The sequence below is a fragment of the Ranitomeya imitator genome, chromosome 7 (assembly GCF_032444005.1).
Source record: "Ranitomeya imitator isolate aRanImi1 chromosome 7, aRanImi1.pri, whole genome shotgun sequence".
In the NCBI taxonomy this organism is placed as follows: domain Eukaryota; kingdom Metazoa; phylum Chordata; class Amphibia; order Anura; family Dendrobatidae; genus Ranitomeya; species Ranitomeya imitator.
Genome location: NC_091288.1, coordinates 187,869,013 through 187,896,268, shown reverse-complemented (window position 1 = coordinate 187,896,268; position 27,256 = coordinate 187,869,013). Strand labels below are relative to the sequence as shown.

General features: G+C 41.8%; 1 protein-coding gene across 1 annotated transcript; it reads right to left on the bottom strand.

Moving 5' to 3' along the window:
- Nucleotides 1–3,144: 3,144 nt before the first annotated feature.
- On the bottom strand, nucleotides 3,145–21,965 carry LOC138645942 (parvalbumin, thymic-like). Its single transcript, XM_069735419.1, has 5 exons — nucleotides 21,933–21,965; nucleotides 19,345–19,412; nucleotides 12,136–12,271; nucleotides 11,443–11,552; nucleotides 3,145–5,381 (listed from the first exon to the last, which is right to left on the bottom strand). Exons 2-5 carry the CDS (start codon nucleotides 19,406–19,408, stop codon nucleotides 5,347–5,349), a joined length of 345 nt encoding a protein of 114 aa, XP_069591520.1. The 5' UTR covers nucleotides 19,409–19,412; nucleotides 21,933–21,965; the 3' UTR covers nucleotides 3,145–5,346.
- Between the last annotated feature and the right edge of the window lie 5,291 nt (nucleotides 21,966–27,256).

The window sequence follows — 27,256 nt, the reverse complement described above, 5'->3', positions numbered from 1 at the left end:
TCTTCCAAAACGTTTTAGGCTTTTTTAGGTAAGTTTTGGCAAACTCCAGCCTGGCTTTTTTATGTCTCGGGGTAAGAAGTGGGGTCTTCCTGGGTCTCCTACCATACAGTCCCTTTTCATTCAGACGCCGACGGATAGTACGGGTTGACACTGTTGTACCCTCGGACTGCAGGGCAGCTAGAACTTGTTTGGATGTTAGTCGAGGTTCTTTATCCAACATCCGCACAATCTTGCGTTGAAATCTCTTGTCAATTTTTCTTTTCCGTCCACATCTAGGGAGGTTAGCCACAGTGCCATGGGCTTTAAACTTCTTGATGACACTGCGCATGGTAGACACAGGAACATTCAGGTCTTTGGAGATGGACTTGTAGCCTTGAGATTGCTCATGCTTCCTCACAATTTGGTTTCTCAAGTCCTCAGACAGTTCTTTGGTCTTCTTTCTTTTCTCCATTCTCAATGTGGTACACACAAGGACACAGGACAGACGTGGCCATTATACAGTATGGAGCACTGTGTGGCCATTATACAGTATGGAACATCATGTAGGGCCATTATACAGTATGTGGAGCACTGCATAGCCATTGTACAGTATGAAGCACTGTGTGGCCATATTTTTTTTTTGTTTTAATGTATATGAAACAGTGTGATCAGCAGTGCTAAATGGGTGTGGTTGGGACTTGGATATGGGTGTGATTAGTTGTGAAATGGGTGTGGTCAGAGGCGTGGCCTAAAATTTGCCGCGGCGCACTACGTGCGCCGCAACCTTTAGACCTTTTTCCCTTCAAAAGTTGGGAGGTATGGCACCGCATTTCCCAGATCACATCAAGTACCGCGAATCCCATAAGGAATGAATGAAACCAAACGCAGTGTTGCCGTAAGTGATCCGTTACGTGGCAGATGCAGAAAAACTGCCCGATCTGCTGCAAACGGCAACTTTCACATCAGTGATTCTTCCCAAAGTCACTGCCGATAGTGTCATACTCACCAGAGGGGGAGGCAGCGCTAAAAGTGCCTAGGGCAGCAGAAACTCTAAATACGGCCCTGTATAGTGTTCAAAATAGTTTTTAAGTTTTTCTCTGTATGTACTGGGAAATTCTGCACTCATGCAGCTGACGATGATAGATACTAACAAATCCTACGGCCAGTTTATGAAGAATAGTGAATAAAATGGGGGAATTTGTTATAGCAGGATCCATTTTATCTTGCTTGCCTCCATTTTGTGTGTTACCAAAGGCCAGAAAAACAAGTTGTTATTCACTATTCTTCATTGTGCTGTTATTTGCTGATTGCTAAGAACTAATTGTAGCAGGGAATGTCCTTGGTAAAATAACGAATAATGTACTGTGTAAAAATATGTTTTCTAAACCATAGGGAGAAGGGAGTAATATACTCCGACGCTTAGCCCATATATGGAGAATCCGCAACCGACACAAGAATGCATAAAAAGTGTGTGTAAGCTTAATAAAACTAGAGATATTTCAGATACAACCCTGGTGCATTGTGTCTTATCTCTCCGGTGCCGTGACGTCATCTCTACGGTGGACTCATCAGAGAGTAGGTCAAGACCTGCGACAACAGGAACCCCCACATGTACTTCTGCTGGCTAACAGATTTTAATCATTCCGCTGCGGCAAGAAAAACTGAATCTCCGAGCACTAAAAAATTCTCGGAGGACACCTGAGCGTCCTGGGGAAATCTCGAGTAACGAGTATAGTCGCTCATCACTCCATCTTACACATCAGCTACACACAGTCACCCACAGTGAGTCACACACAGTTAGTCACATTCAGTCACACACAGTCAGTAAGGCTAGTTTCATACTAGCATTTTGAGGAGCTGCGGAGGGCTGTGGACTTCCTCGGTGAAGCCCCGCCCTCGGCCGCTAGCTCCGCCTACTTCTGCATGCGGCCGGCATGCTGCCTGCATACCTATTTTTAACATTCTTCCCACCTGAAGAAGACGGTGTTTACCGTCGAAACGCGTTGTGGTAAACTACATATGTTGTCTGGGTTTCCTTCAGCGCTCCTGGAACTGATTTCTGTTTGACACAGTTACACACAGTCAGTCACACACAGTCAGTCAGTCACACACAGTCAGTCAGTCACACACACACAGTCAGTCACACACAGTCAGTCAGTCACACACAGTCAGTCAGTCACACACACACAGTCAGTCACACACAGTCAGTCAGTCACACACAGTCAGTCAGTCACACACACACAGTCAGTCACACACAGTCAGTCAGTGTCGGTCACAAACAGTATGTATAAACCCAAATGGTTTTAACCTTTCACACCAGCCACTGGATCACCCCCAGTAGGTTTTCATTACCTGTTTTCTACAGCTTACTTCCTGGGCCAGCTTTGGGCACGGAATTCTTAATTCCTGAAAGCCACACACACAGATCCTCTATATACAGTCAGGGATTCATTATGGAGTTGATGAAAGCAATATAAATTCCAACGCTATGTATAAAATAGATGCACACTGGCGCTACGCTGGTTGATAAAAAAAGGGGGAGGGGGGGGTTACTTTAAAAACAAAGCTGCTGGTGATGCACCAGGGTCTGTGTAAAGCCCAGTTTATAGTAAAACGTGAAACAATATATATAGTCACCTGCGCTATAAAAGTACGTTGGTGGAAGGAAAATAAAAGTGACCAAAGGGAGAAAATAATATCCGCACTGGGAGGAAGGGAAAGTTATGTAATTCCAGTGATCAGGGAGCGATATAATGTTATTTATCACAGTGAGATCCTTCGTTATGCCTTAGACAGAAGGACAGTTTGCACTCGTGCACTTACTGAATTGATCTGTACTGATGCCTCAGCTGGATCTTTCTCCCGATGGGTGTGCGGTCCCGCAGCGCGAGGTTGTGGGGCTAGGGAATGATGTGGGGGCTTCCGCCCACTGTGTTCTTCCTCGCTGGTCACAGGAAGCTAGGCTAGACCACCTGCCTCAGGTGTGCCCCGGCCTGAAGCGACGCCGAAGCAGTGGCGGAGTGTAGAAGGGGCGTGGAAACAATGTGACGTCACAGAGGTAGACGGACAGGCGCGTAAGGGACGAGGCAATCCAACGCGTTTCGAAGGATGCGATCTTTCTTAGTCAGGGCAACGTGTTTGGAAAAGAGGCAGCTGGAGGCAGATTGAATTTCATCATGTAATTTTATTGTTATATGAAGGAACGATCAGGTAAGGTAAGCTGTAGATACATTATAGATTATTGTAGAAACATTTTCTTGCACTAGACCCACCACCATCCTAAAGCTCAATATTATGCACTATATGGACATTATATAGTGCAAGTCATTAAATCATCCTAAATATTAACCAATAACCATCAAACAAATTATTTCAATATTTTTAACCCCTTATTCACTCCAAGCTAACACAGATATTTGATAGTAACTGGTAAGAAACTCAAAACCTCCAGGGATTTTACAGGAGGACCATCATGAAACGCTAAATATGATCTAGATCACTCATTGTACATAGAGTAGTTAGAGTCGTTTAAAGATGTCAAATTAAGTATAATAAGGAGAGGAACTGGACCAGGTGGTAATTTGCCATCATGGACCCCAAAATAGACCCTGTACTTTCCAGTTGTGATCCACAGTCTTGGAGAGGGTGATCAGAATCCTCCCAGTATTGTTAGCAGCAGATATAGCTTTCTAACAGCACGTAACCACCAGTTTAATATTTATTGCATTTATAAATAGTACACATGAAAATAAGAAACTTTGTAATATATCAGATAAATCTGCTTCTTTCTTCTCCTGGACTGATCATTCGTTCTCAAATCAAGGGTAAAACCTGTCTTCAGTTTATACAGATTTGCCCATTACAGAAATAGGAGATGACAGTTGGTTCTATGGAACTTACAGCAGAATGTCTGTGTCGGCCTCTAGCTCCTCCCCTCTCCATAGAATTTTACAAGCACCAACTGCCATCTCCTATCTCAGTAATGGGAAAATCTGTCTTTGCTAAATGCAGATTTTCCGGCTACATTGAGAGAGAAAGTTCAGTCCAGGAGGAGAAAGAAGCAGATTTCTCTGATAAGATATATTACAGAATTGCTTATTTTTACTTGTATTATTAACAAAATAATAATTAAAACAATGGTCACTCTTTAAGGTCTAGCTAAAGCAAGATAGAAACACTACACATGTTCAGTGCTCTGTATGTAGTTCTGCTGGTGCTCTCTGGTTTCATGGGGAGTGAAGACATAACATTAAAGACGTTGTCCACTACCCTGACTAAGTTACTGGTTTTGCCATTAATTCTTAAGGATAAATGCCCCTAAATAACCCATAGAACTTTTCTGCCAAGTTTTATTTTGCTTAATTCTTCTCTACCTCGCTTCCTATGTCCTGGCTGAAGACAGCAGCTAGTAAATATAAGGCTTGGGTGAGGGAACTTGACATAAAAGAATTAAAATGAAATATAAAATAAACAACGCTGTAGTGGTGCTTTTATAATCCTCTGTTCCCTTCTTAATACATTTCCCTTCATTTCTTGTGCTGGGTTGAAAGTCAACAGTGATCACAGACCTGTGACTCTGCCTACACCCCTCCACCAGTTTCACACACAACCCCAGCACTATTTCCTGTACTGGACAGTGTAGGGAATAGAAGTGATGCACAAAGCACCATTACACCAGCCCTGACAATAAAGATTATTCCCTACTCCTCAAAACATTGGATGATGGGATGCATGGCATGGAATGGATCAATAGATAAATAAGATTGATCAATTGGATGGGGAGAGATCTGAATATATTCGTATAAAAGGGTATACAGAAGGGTGAATATACTTTACACAGGGTATACAGCAGTGTGTACATGTATATGCACATACATTGCTGTAGACATACAGATTCATGGGAGAGCTGTGTCTGCAGGGACAGCTGGCAGGATTGACTTAAACAGAGTGAGCTCTTCTAAATGCAGCCTGGCCCACCCGTATGGCAAATTACATCAATGTGTCGCTTTCCAAAGCCCGGAACGGAGGAAGAATCTGTCTTGACATCATATGAAGTCTGGAGATTCTCGGCCAGTAATTATGTGACCAGAAGAACAACTCATGTTACAGAAGTATTTGGTAAAACAAGGTATTTAGTAAAGGGCTTATCTATTGCAGTCAATTTACATGACCTTGACATGTAAAGTAGTGGACAACCCCTTTAAATACTTAGTAGATTACACGTTTTTTCAGCATTTGCAAGAAGAGTTTGCATACACACATTATATCAATGCCATGAGTATAAAAATGCACAGATAATTGTAAAGCCAATAACGAGTTGCCTCTTAGGAGTACAATAGGGGTTAAATTCTTGTCTTCTTTTTACTCTCAATTTCCTAAGGACCTCATCATAGCCTCAAAACCTGAAATATAATAGACAGAATTGTGGTTTATTTCACTTTCCAGAAATTCATTTTTTAATGCTATTCATAAAATCTGAAAACGTAGAACAGTTTTGAAAATGATTATTCTTATCATTACTTCTAATATACATGAAAACATGGCAGCCCGAAGATGCAATTAGGATGGCATTCTAGTATATACTCAGGCACTTACACTTGCATTGGTGAGTTTGAGTCCAGAGTGGGATCAAAATAGGACAAGTCCTTTTATTTCTGGGGGGAAACCAATAAGTCTACAAATAACTTATACATGGGAACATGCCCAAAGACTATAATTAGTACGAGTTCTACCATTTCTCAGCCTGGCTGCCGCACTTCATGTCCTCAGAACTCCCAACCCTTATCCTGGGAGACTTCAACATCCCCATAAACAGCCCCACTTCCACATCTGCATCCCAGCTTCTATCACTAACCACTTCGCTCGGCCTCTCACAGATCTCAACTGTTTATCACTCATGGTAATTCTGCTTCATGTCACCTGTCTTATCCATGTTTTTTTTTTCTTTTTTTTCTGTGCTATGTTGTGCATATATATATTGTTCTTCAGAATTTCTTTTAGTGTTTGCCTGATGAAGATACCTGTGTAGTCTCGAAAGCTTGCAATTTGTTACCATCTTTTCAGTTAGCCATTAAAAGGTATCAACCACTGAGGACTCTCAATTCTAAATATTTTTCTATCTACTGGCTAACACGGTACCCAGATATATATCTTTCCAGCTCTCAACCTCTGAGTCACACAAGGACGGTAACACACTTGACCTGGTCTTTGTCCGGCTGTGTTCAATCTCCTACCTAAATAATTCACCGCTTCCCCTCTCTGACCACAACATTCTCTCCTTATGCTCACAAATCCTCGCTCACCCCAGCACCATCCCACCTACCATTCAGTCAGAAATCTACAAGCCATTAACCCTCATACACTTTCAGAATCCTTAGGCTATGTGCACACTTTGCAGATTCCACTGCGGATTTTTCCGCAGTGGAATTCCAAAATCCGCAGTGAAAACCCGTTGCGGTTTTTACTGCGGATTTATCGCGGTTTTTACTGCGGTTTCTTCTGCGGATTTTCATCTGCAGTTTCCTATTGGAGCAGGTGAAAATCCGCAGAAAAGAAGTGACATGCTGCGGAATGTAAACCGCAGCGTTTCCGCGCGTTTTTTTCAGCAGCATGTGCACTGTGTTTTTTGTTTCCCATAGGTTTACATTGTACTGTAAACTCATGGGAAACTGCTGCAGATCCGCAGCGGTCAAATTTGCTGCGGATCCACAGCAAAATCCGCAAAGTGTGAATATAGCCTTACACTCATCACTGTCCCCAATCTCCTCTTTTTCTTGCCCTGATCTGGCTGTACATCACTTCAATGGCACTCTTAGAAGCACCCTGGACCAAGTAGCTCCCTTCACCATCAGAACCTCCAAACGCAGAGTAAAGCTGCCCTGCATCCTCATCATAAAATTCAGCATCAGGAGTATGCAAAAGAACATCTAAACAAGCCTGATGTTTAACACACCAAGTAACCGTTTTTTACAGTGGTATTGCCTTCCTCATGGGGAGGGTGATGCCATGCCTGGAAGTGAGAAAGGATCCCTTTAACAGGTTCTGACTCCAGGCCAGAAGGGGAACCTCTGATCCAGTTTGTGGGTGACTCCCCTATATATTCTGGCTGGAGGAGTTAGTCAGTCTGTGAGAGAGTGCAGGAAGAGAGCTGGAGCCATGCAGACGTGAGGTCCTGCAGCTCCTGTGAGGAAAGCTGGGGCCATGCAGATGAGCGGTTCTGCAGCCCCTGGAAAGGAGAGAGAGCAGCAGAACAGTTTGTAGAGAGTGTGAAGGAGGAAGGAACAAAGGCGAAGTAAAGAGCTGGAGGGAAGCTGCGGCTGAGCTTCCTCCATGCTGAAGCGCAGAATATCGGTAGCCGGAAGACCGAGGTTGTGGGGGTAACTTTATGTCCCATGGCAGAAACCGGAGGACAGAAGGATTTCAAATCACCTGTCCACCATTAACACTCGAAGGCACAGTAACAGATAGAGCCCAAAGTCATCACGAGAGACACCTGTAAAAAAGCTTGAGTTACCTGCCATGCGGGTAATGTCCTACCAACAAGGGGAACAGAGAGAAAGTGAGGACCTTGTGTGAGGCCTAAGGCAGCAAGGGACTACAACACAGCACTGAGAGGAGGGCTTCCAACTCCACCTGGCTAGGGGGATCCCTGAATTGCTTCCAAGCCGACCGGACCACACAAGCACCTGTGATCTGGTACCCTGGACTGTGGCTGCCTTACACTAGTAAAGAGCTAAAGAGACTGCAACTTTGTGTCCTCTGATTCTTTCTACACCACCTTCTACCTGTCTCTACTAAACCGGGAGCCCTGGGGAGCCAGCTTCACCTGTGGGAAGCTATACCATTCCTGCTGCCATAACATCGTCCCAGTGGACCCCTTTAAGCAGCATCAGTCATCCCTGACCGAATACCACAGGTGGCGTCACGAACAAACTTTATTCAACATCCCCTTTCAAGTCCTTTCCCTTTTACTTGGACGCCCAGGACCACGGACTGGGTCGCTGCCACCATGACCACCCATTTAATGACCACCGGACCCGGTACCGAGTATCCCATGGCCCAGGCGGGTGCTCCAGATGCATTTTGGAAACAAGTCCTGTGGACCGAAGTTAAGATAGAACTCTTTGGCCACAAAGATCAAAGGTATATGTGAAGAAAAAAGGCACAGAATTTCAGGAAAATAACATCTCAAAACCATTAAGCATGCAGGTGGATCAATCATGCAGGTAGATCAATCATGCTTGTGTTGCAGCCAATAGCACAGGGAACATTTCACGGGTAAAGAGATGAAATAATTCAATGGAATTTCAATAAGTCATTGATGCAAACATAACACTATTGTAACATTTGCATGGGCCCCATTTCCTTTTTGTAATTTTTAAAATGTAAAAGATGAATGTAAAAGATATATATATATATACCGTATATATATATATATATACATATATATATATATATACTTGATGGTGGCCCGATTCTTTCTAACGCATCGGGTGTTCTAGAATCTGTATGTAGTTTATTTATGAAGATTTAAGAATAATGCAATGAATACACAGGATTCGGCCAGCCGGGCGCGACCAATCAGCGAAGCCTGGTTCAAATCACGCGCCAATTCATGGCTGGACTGCACCTGTCGCTGATTGATTGGTCGTGCTCGGCCGGGTCCAGGGTCGGCTCCAGGTTTTTGAGGGCCCGGGGCGTGCTCACGTAGTGTATAACACAGCCCACGTAGCAAATAGCACAGCCACGTACCATATAACACAGCCACGTAGTATATAACACAGCCCACGAAGCATATAGCAGTCACGTAGCATATAACACAGCCATGTAGTATATTGCACAGCCCACGCAGCATATAACACTGCCCACATAGTATATAGCATAGCCACGTAGTATATAAAACAGCCACGTTGTATATAATACAGCCACGTAGTATATCGCACAGCCACATAGTATATAGCACAGCCCATGTAGTATATAACACAGCCCACGTAGCATATAACGCAGCCCACGTAGCATATAACAGCCCACATAGCATATAACACACCCCACGTAGTATATAGCACAGCCGTGTAGTATATAACACAGCCACATAATATATTGCACAGCCAACATAGTATATAACAGCCCACGTAGTATATAGCACAGCCCACATAGTATAAAACACAGCCCACGTAGCATATAACACAGCCACGTAGTATATAACACAGCCACGTAGCATATAGCACAGCCACGTAGTATATAGTACAGCCCATGAAGTATATAACACAGCCCACGTAGTACATAGCACAGCCCACATAGTACATAACACAGCCCACATAGCATATAGCACAGCCACATAGAATATAACACAGCCACGTAGTATATAGCACAGCCACATAGTATATAGCACAGCCCACGTAGTATATAACACAGCTCACATAGTATATAGCACAGTCCATGTAGTATATAACATAGCCATATAGTATATAGCACAGCCACATATTATATAGCACAGCCACGTAGTATATAGCAGAGCCACATAGTATATTGCACAGCTGCATAGTATATTGCACAGCCCACATAGTATATTGCACAGCCCACGTAGTATATAACACAGCCCACGTAGTATATAACACAGCCCAAAAAAGTATATAGCACAGCCCAGGCAGTATATAGCACAGTCCACACAGTAAATAGCACAGCCAATGTAATATATAACACAGCCCACATAGTAAATAACACAGCCCACGTAGTATATAGCACAGCCCACATAGTATATAGCACAGCCCACGCAGTATAAGCACAGCCCACGTAGTATATAGCACAGCCCACGTAGTATATAACACAGCCCACATAGTATATAGCACAGGCCACGCAGTATATAACACAGCCCATGTAGTATATAGCACAGCCCACGTAGTATATAGCACAGCCCACGCAGTATATAACACAGCCACGTAGTATATAGCAGTGTGGGCACCATATCCCTGTTAGAAAAAGAATTAAAATAAAAAATAGTTATATACTCACCTTTCAGCGGCCCCCGGATCTAGCCCAGGCCTTTACCGATGCTCTCGCCAAGTCCGTTCCCAGGGATGCTCTGCGGCAATAACCCTTGATGATGTAGCGGTCTCGCAAGACCGCTATGTCATCTGGGGTTATTACCACAAAGCATTACTGGGACCGAAGCATCGCAAGGAGTGGGAAAAGTTGCCGGGGACGTGAAGGTGAGAATATCACGATTTTTTTTTAAATTATTTTTAACATTATATCTTTACTATTATATCTTTACTATTATATCTTTATATTATATCTTTACTATTATATCTTTACTATTGATGCTGCATAAGCAGCATCAATAGTAAAGAGTTGGTCACACTTATCAAAAGCGGTGATGGAGCCGGAGATGCTGCAGGCAGCGTTTCCAGGTCCATCACAGAATGACGGCACATCGGTAACAGGGGTAATGGCAGTGTTAACGGACTGCGTTACAATGCATTATGCCGCAATGTAACGCATTCTGTTTAACGGACTGCTAAAACGCTATGTGGGCACTGACTGGAAGGGAGTATGGAGGGGGAACTGACTGGAGGAGAGTAGGGAGGGGCCAATTCGCGGCCGGACTGAGCCTGTCGCTGATTGGTCGCGCCCAGCCGGCCGCGACCAATCAGCGATGCGGGATTTCCGTGACAGACAAAGAGACATGACGTCACCATTGCCTGCTCTCTGCAATCACTTCTTGGGCATGCGCCGTGATATCGCACCTGCGTGTAGCGGAGGCCCCAGGTCCCGCCCCGCAGTGTGTTATGATGTCTTCACACTGCGGGGCTGGGAATCTGGCACCTGCACAGTGGAGCCCGTCACCGTGCTCCATAGAAGATAGTGCCGATGTCTCGCGAGATTTGTGAAGTCTCGCAAGACTTTGGCACTTCTATTGAGGAGCACGGTGACCCTATTTTTCATAAATAAACGCAAGTCATGTCAAAGAAATGTTACCAGTACCACTATCATGAAGTACAATATGTCACAAAAAACATTCTCAGAATCAGTGGGATCTATCGAAGTGTTCCAGAGCTATTACCACATAAATTGACAGTGGTCAGAATTTAAAAATGTGGCCTGGTCATTTAGGTCAAAATTGGCTCAGTTAGTAAGGGGTTAAAAAAAAGTGCTTGTGGAAAGTAATTTTGCAAAAGTTACTGGTGTAGGTGAGTTTTGGAGAGGTGTTATGCTTAGAAAATGGGGCATGGTCACAAGAATTGAAAACAAAAGCACTGTGCTTCACTCTCCACAATTAGCAGAATCCTGAAAGGTCATGCCTAAAAATTGGCAAGTATGATCGATGTGCATTATACAACATATCTATTTTATATAGCAAAGTTAAGTAGATGGTAAGTGGTATAGTTACAACAAATACGCTATCAATGCAATAGGCAAGAACCTAAACAGGTATAACATTTATATAATAAAAACCTTCCTTACCAGCATAGGTAATTTTGCCTGTATTATTAGGGTCACCAGCTTTCATGAAAGCTGCAGTCTCAGAGGGAGTCAGCTTCCTGGCACCAGGCTCGAAGTTCCGCAGGAAATTTCTGAAAATAAGAACATTTGTGAGTCTTGGGCTGTGTTCACATGTTGAGTTTTTTTTCCTGCAGGCAAAACCTGCTCTCTTGTCAGTAAAGAAGCTGCTTACAAAAAGCAAGTTTTTTTGCTGTGTTGCTGATAAAATTTAGTGCACCCGAAAAACATGATGCAATTTTCTTAGTTTTTTTGCACAAAAACAAAGCCAAACCTCATACCTGCATTTTTTGCTGCATTTTTGCACTCATTGCTTTCTATAGGTGAAAAACGCTGAAAGAAGTGACATGCTCCAGTTTGCAAGAAACAGCAGTTTTCCAATTCACTCAGGAAAAACAATGTGTGCATGAGAATTCTGAAATCTCACAGCTTTTGCTGGTACTGTATAATGCAGCTTAAAATTTGCATTAAAAATGCAGCAAAAACTCAACGTGTGAACATGGCCTTAATATCTTCATATTTGTCATCGCAATAACCGAAGTCTCCGATTATTTGGTGCTTTGTTGAAAGTTTCCAAAAATATCTGATTTATATATGATGCAATATAATAATCTACTTCTGATATTGTAGAATAAAACATTTAATCTGTGTCCTTACTCAGTTTCAATGATCGTGAGGGATCCATTGACGTCTTTTCTCAGGATATCGAAAACCTTTTTGACTTGTGCAGCAGGATCTTTGTGAGCAAGACCAAGTGTTTTGAAGAAACCCGTGTAGTAAAAGGAGTTGGGAGCTTTATAAAAAAAAGAAATAATAGTTTTAAGTAATATAACTATGGTAGAATAACATGAACTGAAAGGGAATCTGTCATGTAAAAAAAAACTATTAACCTACATTTATGGTGTTAATCTCCAAGTTAATGGCGTTCTAAAGCCGTGAGGCTGCCACACTGAAAGCCTGGGTACCAGGAGAAAATCAACTTTATTTATATAGAGACGTGCACAGAGCTGTTTCAGTAACGGCTCAGTACATAGTGATCAACACTGCTGAGCTGGCTGTCAGTCAGTGCTGGGGCGCGGTTACAGCCACTGTTCCCTATATATCAAGCAGTGACTGAAAGCGGGCCGGCCATGCCTCAATGACTGAAAGCAGGAGGCTGTCGAGAGGAATAAAGTTCATTTTCTCACGGTATGGCCAGGGTCACACTAGCGATGAATACGGATGAGTGCAATGCGATAAAACATCTCATAGCACTAGGATCAGTATTCATCTATGGGGCAGCTCACATCACCGTCTTTTTTGCTATGGGTACGAGTGAGACCTCGCACAACATCGGATGTCATATGCTCGTATGACCCCGGCCTATCTGGACTTTCAGTACAGCAACCACACAGCTGTAAAAACTGTATTTTACCTGCAGGCTAATAGAGTTTTTATCTGCAGGCTAATAGAGTTTTTTGACATGACAGGTTCCCTTTAAGAAATTATATTCCATCTTTTTTTCTTGATTTCTTTTAAACATTCCTTTATACATTTATCAAGCACATTAGTAACCTTGTAAAAAAATATGAAATATAACAAATTATTATTATAAATCCTGAGCATTGCTAAAACATTAGGATATATATATATATATATATATATATATATATATATATATATATATATATATATAAAGAATGGAATGTAGTCCATTTGTGAAAAAGAGTTTTTTAGGTACAAACTTGAAGGGCATAATAAAGCTACAGTGCGGAACAACTACTTTTTCAACCACAGTAGCAGCGCGATCAACCAGAAATGTCCATCTTTTTTTACTCCTCAATAAAATATTAAGATGGCAGATTCACTTTCCTGACGTATGGGTTTTAGTAAATTCTTGCGTCATGAAATACCGTAAATCAATTTGGAGCCTAATTTATTCAGTAATAATTTACATTGGCATCTGGAATTCTGATTTTGGTCACAATTTTTAAATGGTCACTGTCCTTTTAACAAAATTTGCATAAATCAAAAGTACAAGAGAATATGACAAACTGTGTTATATATTTTATCTGAACAATCTCTCCATTATGAGCCATTTTTTCATCCAAGAAAATTGGTCCGATTATATGCTCATCACAGTCTGATCAGACTATCAGACTCTCATCAAGAGTTTGATCAGAATGAGGTGGAGAAAAAAAAAAGTTCAGACATATGCAAAGCCCCATAGAATAACATGGGGTAGAGTGCAATACGTCGAAAAAGACGGATAGCACTCATCCGATTTTTATGGTTGTGTGCACAAACCCTTACTATGACAAAAGGCAAAACAGACAGAAGTCCCACAGAAAGAACAGATTATTTTTATTATTAATAACGTGTTTTGTGAACATGTAATCCCTTAAAAATATTTTTATTTTTAAATCTCTTAAATCACTCAAAAAGTAATTTATTGAGGGAAGTTAGTGCTAGTCGCCTTTGAGTGGGCGCACCACAAATTGAACTCTTTAGGGTGCCAACCTCCACATACAGGTAGGAATATGTACGGTATATGTAGGGACTTCGTAGGCTTTTTTTTTGGTTAATATTGCTCAAAGATGACATTTTGGGTTTATGCTATTATGCATGGTCTGATTTTTGGCAGATTGCTATAATGTTAATATGCAATCAGTTCCTTTTTGAGTGTTTGTCACACTGGGTTAAAAGTATATTTTAAGAGATTTAGAAATACAAATATTTTTTAAGGGATAACATGTCTTGTGGCGTCTTGTGGATTGATGAGACCAAGATAGAGTTTTTTGGTAAAGCACATAATTCTACTGTTTACTGTAAATGGAATCAGGCCTACAAATAACAAAACACAGTAGTTACAGTGAAATATGGTGGAGGTTCAAAGATATTTTGGAGTTGTTCTGCTGCCTCTGGTCCTGAGTGCCTTGACTGTGTGCAAGGTATCATGAAATGTGAAGATTACCAAAGGATTTTAGGTTGCAATATAGTGCCTGGGGTCTGAAAGCTGAGTTTGCATCTTAGGTCATGGGTCTTCCAGCAGGACAATGACCGCAAACATACTTATAGAAGCACCCAGAAATAGATGGAAACAAAGCACTTGAGAGTCCAGAATTGGCAATTCCAGCTCCTGTAGCATAAAGTGTCCACCACATCCTCGTAAGTACAGATGCTAGAGAGAAACTATGAATGGCCGCATTAAATCAGTTAATTTTCGCTGCTTTGGTGAATTTCTGAGTACAGAACACCAAAAAAGCATGAATCAGTCAATGAGTCCATAGATTAAAAAGCAGCAGGAATGCCAAGCCAGAGATGGTATGTCACTCTCGATAAGGAGAAACGATACCCCTTCTCCTTACCTTGACAAGTCAGAGATGGTATGTCACTCTCGATAAGGAGAAACGATACCCCTTCTCCTTACCTTGACAAGCCAGAGATGGTATGTCACTCGCCATAAGGAGAAACAATACCCCTTAGACCCCAGTCCAGAGCCTCTCACCTAGCCAAATCAGTTCTCATGCTTCGCACTGACGAGGGCCAACAGCCCGAAACACCGTGTCTGCGAATTGAGATATTGATTTGGCTTTTATCCTAAGTCATATTGCACGACTCGTTAAAGGGTTGATTGTGACTCGTAGGATCGCTACTTCCAACAGGTGGCGCTATAGAGTTTAAGTCCTCTTTTTCTCAGAAGAGGCAATTTGCATATAGAATTTATAAGGCAGTAATCCCTGACTAGATGCCTGTCATACGATATCCCTGCTGCCACACCTCACTGTAGACGAAATGCAAATAAGAGCGGTATTATTATAACAGAATCTATATATATATAATTGTATAAGGGGTACTTCCGTCTGTTTGTCTGTCTGTAACAGAAATCCCGCGTCACTGATTGGTCGCAGCCGGTCAGCAACAGGCACAGTCCGGCCGTGAATTCACCCTTCCCTACTCCCCTCCAGTCAGTGCCCACTCCCTACTCCCCAGTGGTATGGTGCCCACATTGCTATATACTACGTGGGCTGTGTTATATACTATGTAGGCTGTATTATATACTGTGTGGCCTGTGTTATATACTGTGTCTCTGCGCTATATACTACGTGGGCTGTGCTACAGTATATACTACTTGGCTGTACAATATACTATATGACTGTGTTATATACTGCATGGGCTGTGTTATATACTGTATGGCCTGTGTTATATACTATGTCTCTGTGCTATATACTACGTGGGCTGTGCTATATCCTACAAGTGCTGTGTTATATACTACGTGGCTGTGTTATATAGTACGTGAGCTGTGCTATATACTGCGTGGGCTGTGCTATATACTATTTGGCTCTACAATACACTACGTGGCTGTGCTATATACTATGTGGGCTTTGTTATATACTATGTGGCTGTGCTATATACTACGTGGCTGCATTATATACTACGTGGGTGTGCTATATACTATGTGGCTGTGCTATATACTACGTGGCTATACAATATACTACGTGGCTGGGCAATATACTACATGGCTGTGCTATATACTACGTGGCTGGGCAATATACTACATGGCAGTGCTATATACTACATCGGCTGTGTTATATACTACGTGGGCTATGTTTATATACTACATGGGCTGTGTTATATACTACGTGTGCTGTTACTGCGTGGGCTGTGCTATATACTATGCTTGTCCACGTGCCCATGGTTAAATGGACCTCCCAGTAACAACATTGGTCAGGGAACAACTGATGTTAGGGGTCAAAAGCTTGTGTAATTCAAAGACGGCACACTGGGAGAAATAGTGGTGGCTGGGGACCAAGGGACGGCCACAGCCATGAGGTTGCGGAAAGGTTCTGTCTCCACAAGCCTAAACGGCAACATTTCCAGGGCAAGCCCCTATCTCCTAAGACTCAACATGGAGAGAGGAAGGAGGATCAGGGTGTGGATTAAGTGATCCAAATTTTAGGCTTTTTAAACTGGACCGTGTGGAAGACTGTGCTGCTGCCAAGCCTGTTGGAAGCATTATCTGCTATCCAACCAACCACATGTTCGCACTGCTCTGGCTTAAGAAGTGGTGTACCATGCCTGCCTGCAAAGTGGGACAGAAACCTACGTGTCGTGGATGGGCGAGTTTCTTGTTCTCCAGCAACAGGCGTAGTTGCACCTGCCCCCACATCCTCAATATCCGAGTGCACCATCATCAGCAGTTCTACTGCCTCATCCCTTAATGCATGCCTTACGCATTTTGTAATTGCTAGGTCTCTTGAAACAAAGAAAAAATTGATCACCTACAACAAGTGATTTGTAATGCAATGTAACATAAAGAGCTCAAAACTGTATGGATGACAATCAAATTCAATCCAAAATGTTTCAATGCTTTTTCTCAGTTTTAGAGATCACAGAAATGTTCACAGACGATGTAACACTGTATGTTTGAGAAATGGAAGCATGCAATTTTTTTTTAAAAGCTTTTTAGCAGTTTTAGAGATCACAGAAATTTACTGCACATTACAGAATAGTGTATGGCTGAGAAATGTAGCCCAGGAAAATGTTTCAATGACTTTTGGGTGTGTTATGTAGCACAAAAAAGGAACTCAAAGTACGTAATACTGAATGAATCAAAATATATTACATTTTTTGAGCACCCACATAAAAAAGCAGCTATATATTTACCAAAAGACTGCACTGGCCTAATCCCTATCTACAGACTGGATTGTGTCACTCTCCCTGCTCCTGCGATTCTCTCTTCATTCCTAGGGTAATTTGTGTGTGATTCAAGCTATTAGGCCTTAGAAGGGCTGTTAGTATGATCGCTCAGCTTCAGCACCAGTATCAACACTATAGTCCTCTGATTCATTATAGTGTGCACACAGACCTACACAAGAATTCTCTCCCTGAAATACAAAGTTTCACAGAGCTGTGCAATGGTGTCAGTGCACCTGTCCTTTTATAAACTCTAATCAAGTAATCATGTCACACAGCCAGCCAATCACAGTGATGAAACAACCAAGATGGCTACGGCATTACAGTGACCCACAGGCGATCCCTACATGCTTATTGACTGCATAACAGGCACCAGAGATGCGGGGCAGGGATTTGACTTTGAACTCAAGCACTGCCCATTGCTTACCGAGTAACAAGCACATCCGAGCACCGTGATACTCGTGTGATAACCCTAAATAGCACTGCTAATTATCCAACATCAGGCTAAGGCCGGGGTCACACTTGCGTGTGCAATGTGAGAAACTTGCGCATTAATACCTGGCACAGCCGCCGACACTCGAGAGAGGAGAGATGAATGCCCTGTCCCGACTGCCGACGGCAGTAACGGGTATTGATGCTAGAGACTTGCGCGAGTTTCTTGCATTGCACACGCAAGTGTGACCCTGGCCTAAGTTCCAATGATGAGCTTTGGGGAAGTTTTTTGTACTCTGCATAAAGTAACCTATTTTACTTAATGAGTGCACAAATGGTGCAGAAAATCTTAAACATCGAAAATTCACAAAAAGCTCATTGTGGGAATGTAACCTAAAGGGAATCTGTCACCAGGCTTTTGATACCTAATCTGAGAACAGCGTAATATAAGAAAAAAGACCCTGATTCCAATGATGTGTCACTTTGTTTACTGGGTTAAGCAGTTGTGACACAGAGTTCTTAGATGTTGCAAAGGAGCAGAGCTCAGGAAGCTAACCCTGCCCACATCATAGCTTTTTATGGACATTGTCTACTGACAGTGAGCTGCTTATCAGTGGTCGGGCTAGCTGTTGCGTGAGCTGTAGTCCAGGCAGTGATATTGCCCCGGTAGTAAAACCTTCATTGTAAGTAAGCAACAGCACACAGTCTTATAAGTGACACATAGCTGAAATCATGTTTCAAACCCTCTCCTGTTGCTGTCTTCAGATTACATAGAAAAAAAACTACTGACAGATTCCTTTTAAATTAGGGTATATGAACACAAAGCTTTTTTCAGGTGGATTCCATGGCGGAAATCATCTGGAAAACTTAGCAGAAAATGCTCAAAAGAATCAGCATATACATTTCTGACTTGCTGTTCATATGTTCAGGCTTTAGAACTTCTTTTCACTGGTTCAGATTTCGAAAAGACGCCAAGCGGTTAAGAAGTGACCTTACCGTTTTACGGGTGTTTTCTGTTTGGAGGATGCTCTTTATGTTACAATACAAGTTAATGGAAAAGTTCAAAATATGCCCAGACATATTTCCGAGTATTTTGCTATCGTTTTTGCATAAAAAAGAACAAACACTAGCTTTTTTAAATTGTTCAACTGAGTAAAAAAATACCAGAAAAAGACAGTAAAAATAAGTCACAAAAACCAAGGGAAAAACCCTAAAAAAGTAAAATAAAATAAATACCAGCAGCCAATACCATGTTGAAAAAACACCCAGGAAAAGATAGAAAAAAATGACACAAGACACTTCAGGGAAAAAAAAGTGCCACTGTTTCCTGAAGCATTTTCTGCTTAAAAAAATTGTAGGTTCATGTGCACATACCCTTACTCCTATTATGCACCGACTACCCACAAAATGTAATATTGACGTCTGTATATATCTCTATTATTTCTTTACAGTAAGACCAGGTTCAGACAAATGTATGAAAAGTAGGTATCTGTTAAAAAATATATATACAGTATATATATATATATATATATATATATATATATATATATATATATATATATATACGGTAATAAGTTTGAACTGTGTGGGATCTATTTTTTTTTGTGCACCTATAGATGTCAATGGACAAGTCTTATCCAAAAATGGAAAAATGTCAATTCTGCTCATCTAAACCAGGCCCAATAAATAATAACCACAATAATCATAAACAAAAAAATAAATCAAATATAATTTTTCAACTTGGAATCTGTCACTTACCTTGTACAGAAATCATGGCTTTAGCAATAGCCGTAGGAGGAAAAATGTCTTTCATTGATGCCATTGTGCTGCAAGTATATAGAAAAGAAAGTTTACATTTGTAAAAAAAAAAAAAAAAAACGTTTTACTCTTCTGCTTCACAGATTACAGTGACTATAAAGAAGAATAAGTTTCCAGATTTCTTATTCTAACCCAGTGTCAGTTGTTCACAATATACCATATATACTGGAGTATAAGCCGGCCTGAGTATAAGCCAAGACCCCTAATTTTGCCACAAAAAACTGCGAAAACTTAATGACTCGAGTATAAGCCTAGGGTAGGAAAATGCAGCAGCTACCGGTAAATTTCAAAAATAAAAATAGATACAAATAAAAGTAAAATTGATTGAGACATCAGTAGGTTAAGTGTTAAATCCATATAACAGCGTGCCACATATAATGCTCCATACAGTTCATTATGGCCCCATAAGATGCTCCATATAACAATGTGCCACATATAATGCTCCATACAGTTCATTATGGCCCCATAAGATGCTCCATATAATAATGTGCCACATATAATGCTCCATACAGTTCATTATGGCCCCATAAGATGCTCCATATAACAATGTGCCCCATATAATGCTCCATACAGTTCATTATGGCCCCATAAGATGCTCCATATAACAATGTGCCACATACTGTATAATGCTCCATGTAGTTTATTATGGCCCCATAAAATGCTCCATATAACAATGTGCCACATATAATGCTCCATACAGTTCATTATGGCCCCAGAAAATGCTCCATATAACAATGTGCCACATATAATGCTCCATACAGTTCATTATGGCCCCATAAGATGCTCCATATAACAATGTGCCCCATATAATGCTCCATACAGTTCATTATGGCCCCATAAGATGCTCCATATAACAATGTGCCACATATAATGCTCCATACAGTTCATTATGGCCCCATAGATGCTCCATATAACAATGTGCCACATATAATGCTCCATACAGTTCATTATGGCCCCATAAGATGCTCCATATAAAAATGTGCCACATATAATGCTCCATGCAGTTTATTATGGCCCCATAAGGTGCTCCATATAACAATGTGCCCCATATAATGCTCCATACAGTTCATTATGGCCCCATAAGATGCTCCATATAACAATGTGCCCCATATAATGCTCCATACAGTTCATTAAGGCCCCATAAGATGCTCCATATAACAATGTGCCACATATAATGCTCCACACAGTTCATTATGGCCCCATAGATGCTCCATATAACAATGTGCCACATATAATGCTCCATACAGTTCATTATGGCCCCATAAGATGCTCCATATAACAATGTGCCACATATAATGCTCCATACAGTTCATTATGGCCCCATAAGATGCTCCATATAACAATGTGCCACATATAATGCTCCATACAGTTCATTATGGCCCCATAAGATGCTCCATATAAAAATGTGCCACATGTAATGCTGCTGCAATAAAAAAAATGACATACTGACCTCTCGCCGCTGCTCCTCAGCGTCCCGTCTCTCGGCAGTGACTGTTCAGGCAGAGGTGAAGCGCACACACTAATATGTCATCGCGCCCTCTGACCTGAACAGTCACTGCAGAGGACGCAGAAGACGGAGCGGCGGTGGAACGAGGAAAGGTGAATATGAAATACTCACCTGTTCCCTGCGTGGTCCCTGGCAGCTTCTCCCGGACAGATGGTCTCTGGCTCTGGCAGTTTCTTCCTCTGTTCAGCTGTCACTGGTACCGTTCATTACAGTAATGAATATGCAGCTCCATCCCTATGGGAGTGGAGTCCATATTCATTACTTTAATGAGCGGTACCATGTGACCGCTGAACAGAGGAAGAGCTGCGGGCGTCAGAGACCATCTGTCCGGGAGAAGCTGCCAGGGACCCCACCGAGAGCAGGTGAGTATGTGACAGTCGTCGCTCCTCCTCACCCGCTGACCATGACTCGAGTATAAGCCGAGAGGGGCACTTTCAGCCCCCAAAAATGGGCAGAAAATCTTGGTTTATACACGAGTATATACGGTATATACATTACAAGAGACTTAACTATGACATTAAAGGGATTGTCCAGGCTTGGGACAAAACGTCTGCAAGTATGCAAATGACATACAGTACATTCAGTCACGTGACAGCCGACTAGCACGGGCAATATCGGAGAATAGTGACAGCATCCACACCTCACCCTACCACAGATCGGCAATCTGCCATCAGAGTGACTATAAACTTCTGCCTTGAGCCTGAAAAAAAAACTTTTAAAACAATTTTTGCGCAAAAGATAAAATTACTATAGTGACACCTATAATAGCTTACCAGAAAAATCATATACACAAGCTTTCCGAGGATAGCGGACCATTCATCTGGCAGGTTTGTCATAACTTGTTTGATAAAAAGTCCTCTGGCCTCGGAAAGCTTAAAATGTTATATTTTCTTATTAGCCTGTAAATATATTGCTTGTATCTTACTTTTTCCTTTTTTGACATAAAAATATATAACATCACTTAGATATTTTTCCATAACTCAGTGGCACAATATATTTTGCTGAACATCAGTATACTCACCTGTCACTTGTATTCTCGATGTAGTAAATATTCTGTTTTACGGACGGCTCATCGCTCTCTATATATACACCACATATAGGGTGGAACACATAAAATAATAAAACAAGTCACAAAGTTATTATCTGTTGGAGGAAGATTAATGGCCATTATTGCATCATATTTTATTACAAATCCTTCTACAAGTAGCCTAGAAATGCAAACAAAAAGCATAACAATGATCCGCACCCCTGAAAATCATATCAGAATTGTTTTATATTTTTTATATTGTGTTAAGAAATGCATTAACATAACTGTTTCTGCATTTATTTTACCAGTGTGCTGTTAAAACTATGGCCAACTGCAGGAGTTTTGGTAAGAAAATGCAAATAGTGGGAAGCTCAGGGAGGAACCATCTATATAAGGGGCTGTTGAAGTCTAGTACACCAGAGTGCCTATAGTTACAACATAAGTGATTATCAGTACTTCACAATATTACTTACCCACAATTTAAAGGGTTGCACTTCATAAATAGAATATATTACACACAAAAGCTTACATTAGATGTCGGGTATTTACAACCAATGTAAAAAAAATAGAAGTGACGACTGAAAAATAATAATAAAATACTCAATTTTATTTCCACATTTAAAAAAAAAGGTTAAAATTCAGGAATAGGCATTCGAAAAATATAGAAAGCAAAAAAGGACTCACACCATATGTAAATATACGATTAACAGTTAGGTATATAAACAGCTATATGCATTAATGTTAAAGAAATCCAATTAAAATAGAGCATACATTTGTCCAGACAGACCTAAAGGGAACACTAAAATCCCACATCCTAGATATCACTGAATGAAATATTCCAGTTGTAAATCTTTATTCATTACATAGTGGAATGTGTTGAGAACAAAAAAAACTAAAAATGATCAACGTAAATCACAACTAATTTCCCACGGAGGTCTGTAGTTGGAATGATGCTCAGAATCAAAGTGGAAAATGCAGTTACAGGCTGGTCCAACTTCAGTGGAAATGCCTCAAGACAAGGAAATGATGCTCAGTAGTGTGTGTGGCCTCCACGTGCCTGTATGATCTCCCTACAATGCCTGGGCATGCTCCTGATGAGGCGGCAAATGGTCTCCTGAGAGATCTCCTCCCAGACCTGGACTAAAGCATCCGCCAACTCCTGGACAGTCTGTGGTTCAACGTGATGTTGGTGGATGGTGCGAGACATGATGTCCCAGATGTGTTCAATCAGATTCAGGTCTGGGGAATGGGCAGGCCAGTCCATAGCTTCAATGCCTTCATCTTGCAGGAACTGCTGACACACTCCAGCTACATGAGGTCTGGCATTGTCCTGCATTAGGAGGAACCCAGGGCCAACCACACCAGCATATGGTCTCACAAGGGGTCTGAGGATCTCATCTCGGTACCTAATGGTAGTCAGGCTACCTCTGGCAAGCACATGGAGGGCTCTGCGGCCCTCAAAAGAAATACCACCCCACATCATTACTGACCCACTGCCAAACAGCTCATGCTGAAGGATGTTGCAGGCAGCAGATCGCTCTCCACGGCGTCTCCAGACTCTATCACGTCTGTCACATGTGCTCAGTGTGAACCTGCTTTCATCTGTGAAGAGCTGTGAAGAGCACAGGGCACCAGTGGCAAATTTGCCAATCCTGGTGTTCTGTGGCAAATGCCAAGTGTCCTGCACGGTGTTGAGCTGTGAGCACAACCCCCATCTGTGGACTTTGGGCACTCAGACCATCCTCATGGAGTTGGTTTCTAACCGTTTGTGCAGACACATGCACATTGGTGGCCTGCTGGGGGTAATTTTGCAGGGCTCTGGCAGTGCTCCTCCTGTTCCTCCTTGCACAAAGACTGAGGTAGCTGTTCTGGTGATTGGTTGTTGCCCTGCTATGGCCCCCTCCACATCTCCTGGTGTACTGGCCTGTCTCCTGGTAGCGCCTCCAGCCTCTGGACACTACGCTGACAGACATAGCAAACCTTCTTGCCACAGCTGCATTGATGTGCCATCCTGGATGAGCTGCACTACCTGAGCCACTTATGTGGGTTGTAAAGTCCGTCTCATGCTACCACGAGTGTGAAAGCACGAACAACATTCAAAAGTGACCAAAACATCAGCCAGAAAGCATTGGTACTGAGATGTGGTCTGTGGTCCCCACCTTAAGAACCACTCCTTTGTTGAGTGTGTCTTGATAATTGCCAATAATTTCCATCTGTTGTCTATTCCATGTGCACAACAGCATGTGAAATTGATTGTCAAACAGTGTTGAATCCTAAGTGGACAGTTTGATTTCACAGAAGTTTGATTTACTTGGAGTTATATTCTATTGTTTAAGTGTTCCCTTTAATTTTTTTTTGGCAGTATATATATATATATATATATATATATATATATATACAGTATTAAACCTGGTTCTTTGGCATATTCTAAACTCTCCCTCAACTGGGGATGGCACTGACTTGAGGCTGGATCATACTCTTGTGGAGAATCTTCTCCACAGGACTGGTCCGTACAGTTTTGGATTACTGAGCAAGGGTCATCTATCTATTGGTAGTAAGGCCCACATCCATCAATGGAATTACTCTCTGCACCTTCAGGTATGACCATAGGACTGGTCAATTTTCGATGCCGAAGACTTCAACTGGGAGATTGATCAGCGGGATGAACTCCAGTGTCCTGTGGCTGCTGTAGCTGGACATTCCACCCCACAGGCAACAAATGCTGGTAATGATAAGTCTTGACTCTTCCACCTCCTTTCTCTGGTTCCACTCTGTAGATCGGGACACCAGGCAACTTGACTACCACTACATGTTGTTCTGGACACCATCGATCAGCAAGCTTGTGTTGTTCAGGAAGGCTCAGCTGATGGATTAGGACCCTATCTCCAGGCTGCAAGACATGGTCCCTGACTTTGCAGTTATAGCGAGTCTTGTTTTGCCTCCCAGATTGACCAGAGGCCTGATCAGCCAGTCTGTAGGCCTCCTTCAATTCTTCCATTAGCTGTGACACATACTACAGGTAGTTCTTTCCCAATGAATGATCAGAGGACACGCCAAAGCTAACATCCACTGGCAGTCTTGCTTCCCTTCCAAACATGAGGAAATAGGGGGAGTTGACCCATTTTTTATACAGTTGTAGGCATGTACTAGTTGAGATATGTGTCGGCTCCACCACTCTTTCTGTTTTAAATCCAAGATGCCCAACATGTTAAGTAAGGTAGTGTTGAACCTTTCAGGTTGGGGATCTCTCTGAAGATGAAATGGTGTGGTTCTGGATTTCTTGATCCCACAAATCTCTCACAATTCTTTAGTTATTCAACTCTCAAAGTCAATTCCTAGTGCAGAATGGATACGTGCTGGCAGCCCATAATGCACAAAGAATTTCTCCCACAAAGTTTTGGCCACGGTGGTTGCCCTCTGGTCTCTAGTGGTGTAAGCTTGTGCATACCTTGTGAAGTGACCAGTGACTACTAGAACGTTGCTGATATTTCCCTCATCAGGCTTGATTGAAAGGAAATCGATGCACACTAGGTCAAGAGGGCCATCGCTGGTAATGTTTACAAGGGGAGCGGACTGCACAGGATTTGCAGTAACTCTCAATGTCTGCTTCTATTTGTGGTCATAGCACCAAAAACAAATCCAACAAAGCAATAAATATAAAATGGCAAATATACTTTATTGAATAATAAAAACATATACAATCAATAACATGATAAATATGTGTTTATAAAAATTCACCAGTGAAATACCACAGAAAAAGACCAACGGTGGGTAACCTGGATGCAATGTATTTATATATGTATGTTTTAAATCACAAATATGGCTGTCTCATTGTTTTGATCTACTCGTTAGGGTATGGCACATATAGCTGACAGTATGACATTGGGGTAATGATAAACAATAATATAAATTAAATCCTTTCAAATGACAAAAGTATGTACATACATCAAAAACCCACTAGTGTCAGTGTGAACAAAAATATACATAACCCCAAACCTCAAACAAAAGAGCCATACATTTTACCTAAGGAGGTCAGAGTAGTCCAGGCTCCCACCACACCCAACGCGCGTTTCGCATTGAAATGCTTTGTCCAAGGACGAGCCCACTTTTTCTTCCAGGAAGAAGATGCCGAAGGCTGAGGGACGCAGCCGGAGGGACCAGGGGACATTGCAGGTACCGGGGGGGGGGGGGGGGGCTCGGGGACCCCATTTCTCTCGCCTCCGATGTGATAGATCATATCAGAGGAGAAAGAAATAAATAGGAAATCAGACTTTTTTTGTGCTCGCTGCTTTTCTGTGAATAACAGTGATTGCAACTTTGGGGTTGGTAAAACCCGACCCAAATCATGTTCTCCGGGGTCTCAGCTACCCCCGATAGCCGAGACACTGGAGATTTCCTGACGCTGGGGGCGCTATACCCTTATTTTTCAGTGCCATTAAAAAGCGGCACTGAGGAATAAGTACCCTTAACTGCTGCCGTTAAAAAGCGTATCTGCGGTCGCTTAGGGGATAATTTGGTGTCAGATATTATTGATAACAAACAGTTGTTTCTTTTGTCGTAAGGTTTGGGTTTCGCCCGGTCACATCATTTTGATTTATACCATGCAATTCTTGATGTGAACAGGTTGGTAAGGGCTCTTACCTTAAAGATACATTTTTTTTTTGATGATCGGGAGTTTTCCCATGATTGAGCTCTTCCAAACCTGTTCACATTCTACCTAATTATTTGAGCACTTCGAAGCCTAGTTCACACCCTGCCTGAAATTGGCACTCTTACTCATTTTAGTCATCCAGGTGTTTCTCAGAATTTGTGAATATGGAAGATTAACAGGCACAATGTGTACTTGGAGTTTTTGATATATTTGTAATGAATAAAAATATTTTTTTTTCTATCCAGTGAAATCTAGACCAGCAATTCTGGACAGATTTCAAGAGTTAGTTCAAGAAGAAGTTATAAAACACCATAACAAGAGAGATCACACAGGAACTGATAATATATTAGTAAATGAAAGGAAAGCGATTTCTGTGTCTCTCGAATAATCATAGAGATCTCCATATACAGAGTTCTTTTATCTCTTCTCTTTACCTAGCCTATCCCTTTTTAATTGTAACAAATATTCTAAAAACATTTGTTATTTTCTGTTCAGATCACCCTTGATGACCGTCTTTGTCCTAGCACAGATTTCCACATCACTGTCCTAGTCTATTAGACAACTTGCTGTTCCTCTCACCTCTTAAAGAAGAACAGTAGATAGAATATTGGAGACATATCTAACTTTTCTCCAACACAGGCTCCAGATCCTTCTCAATCACTCAGCT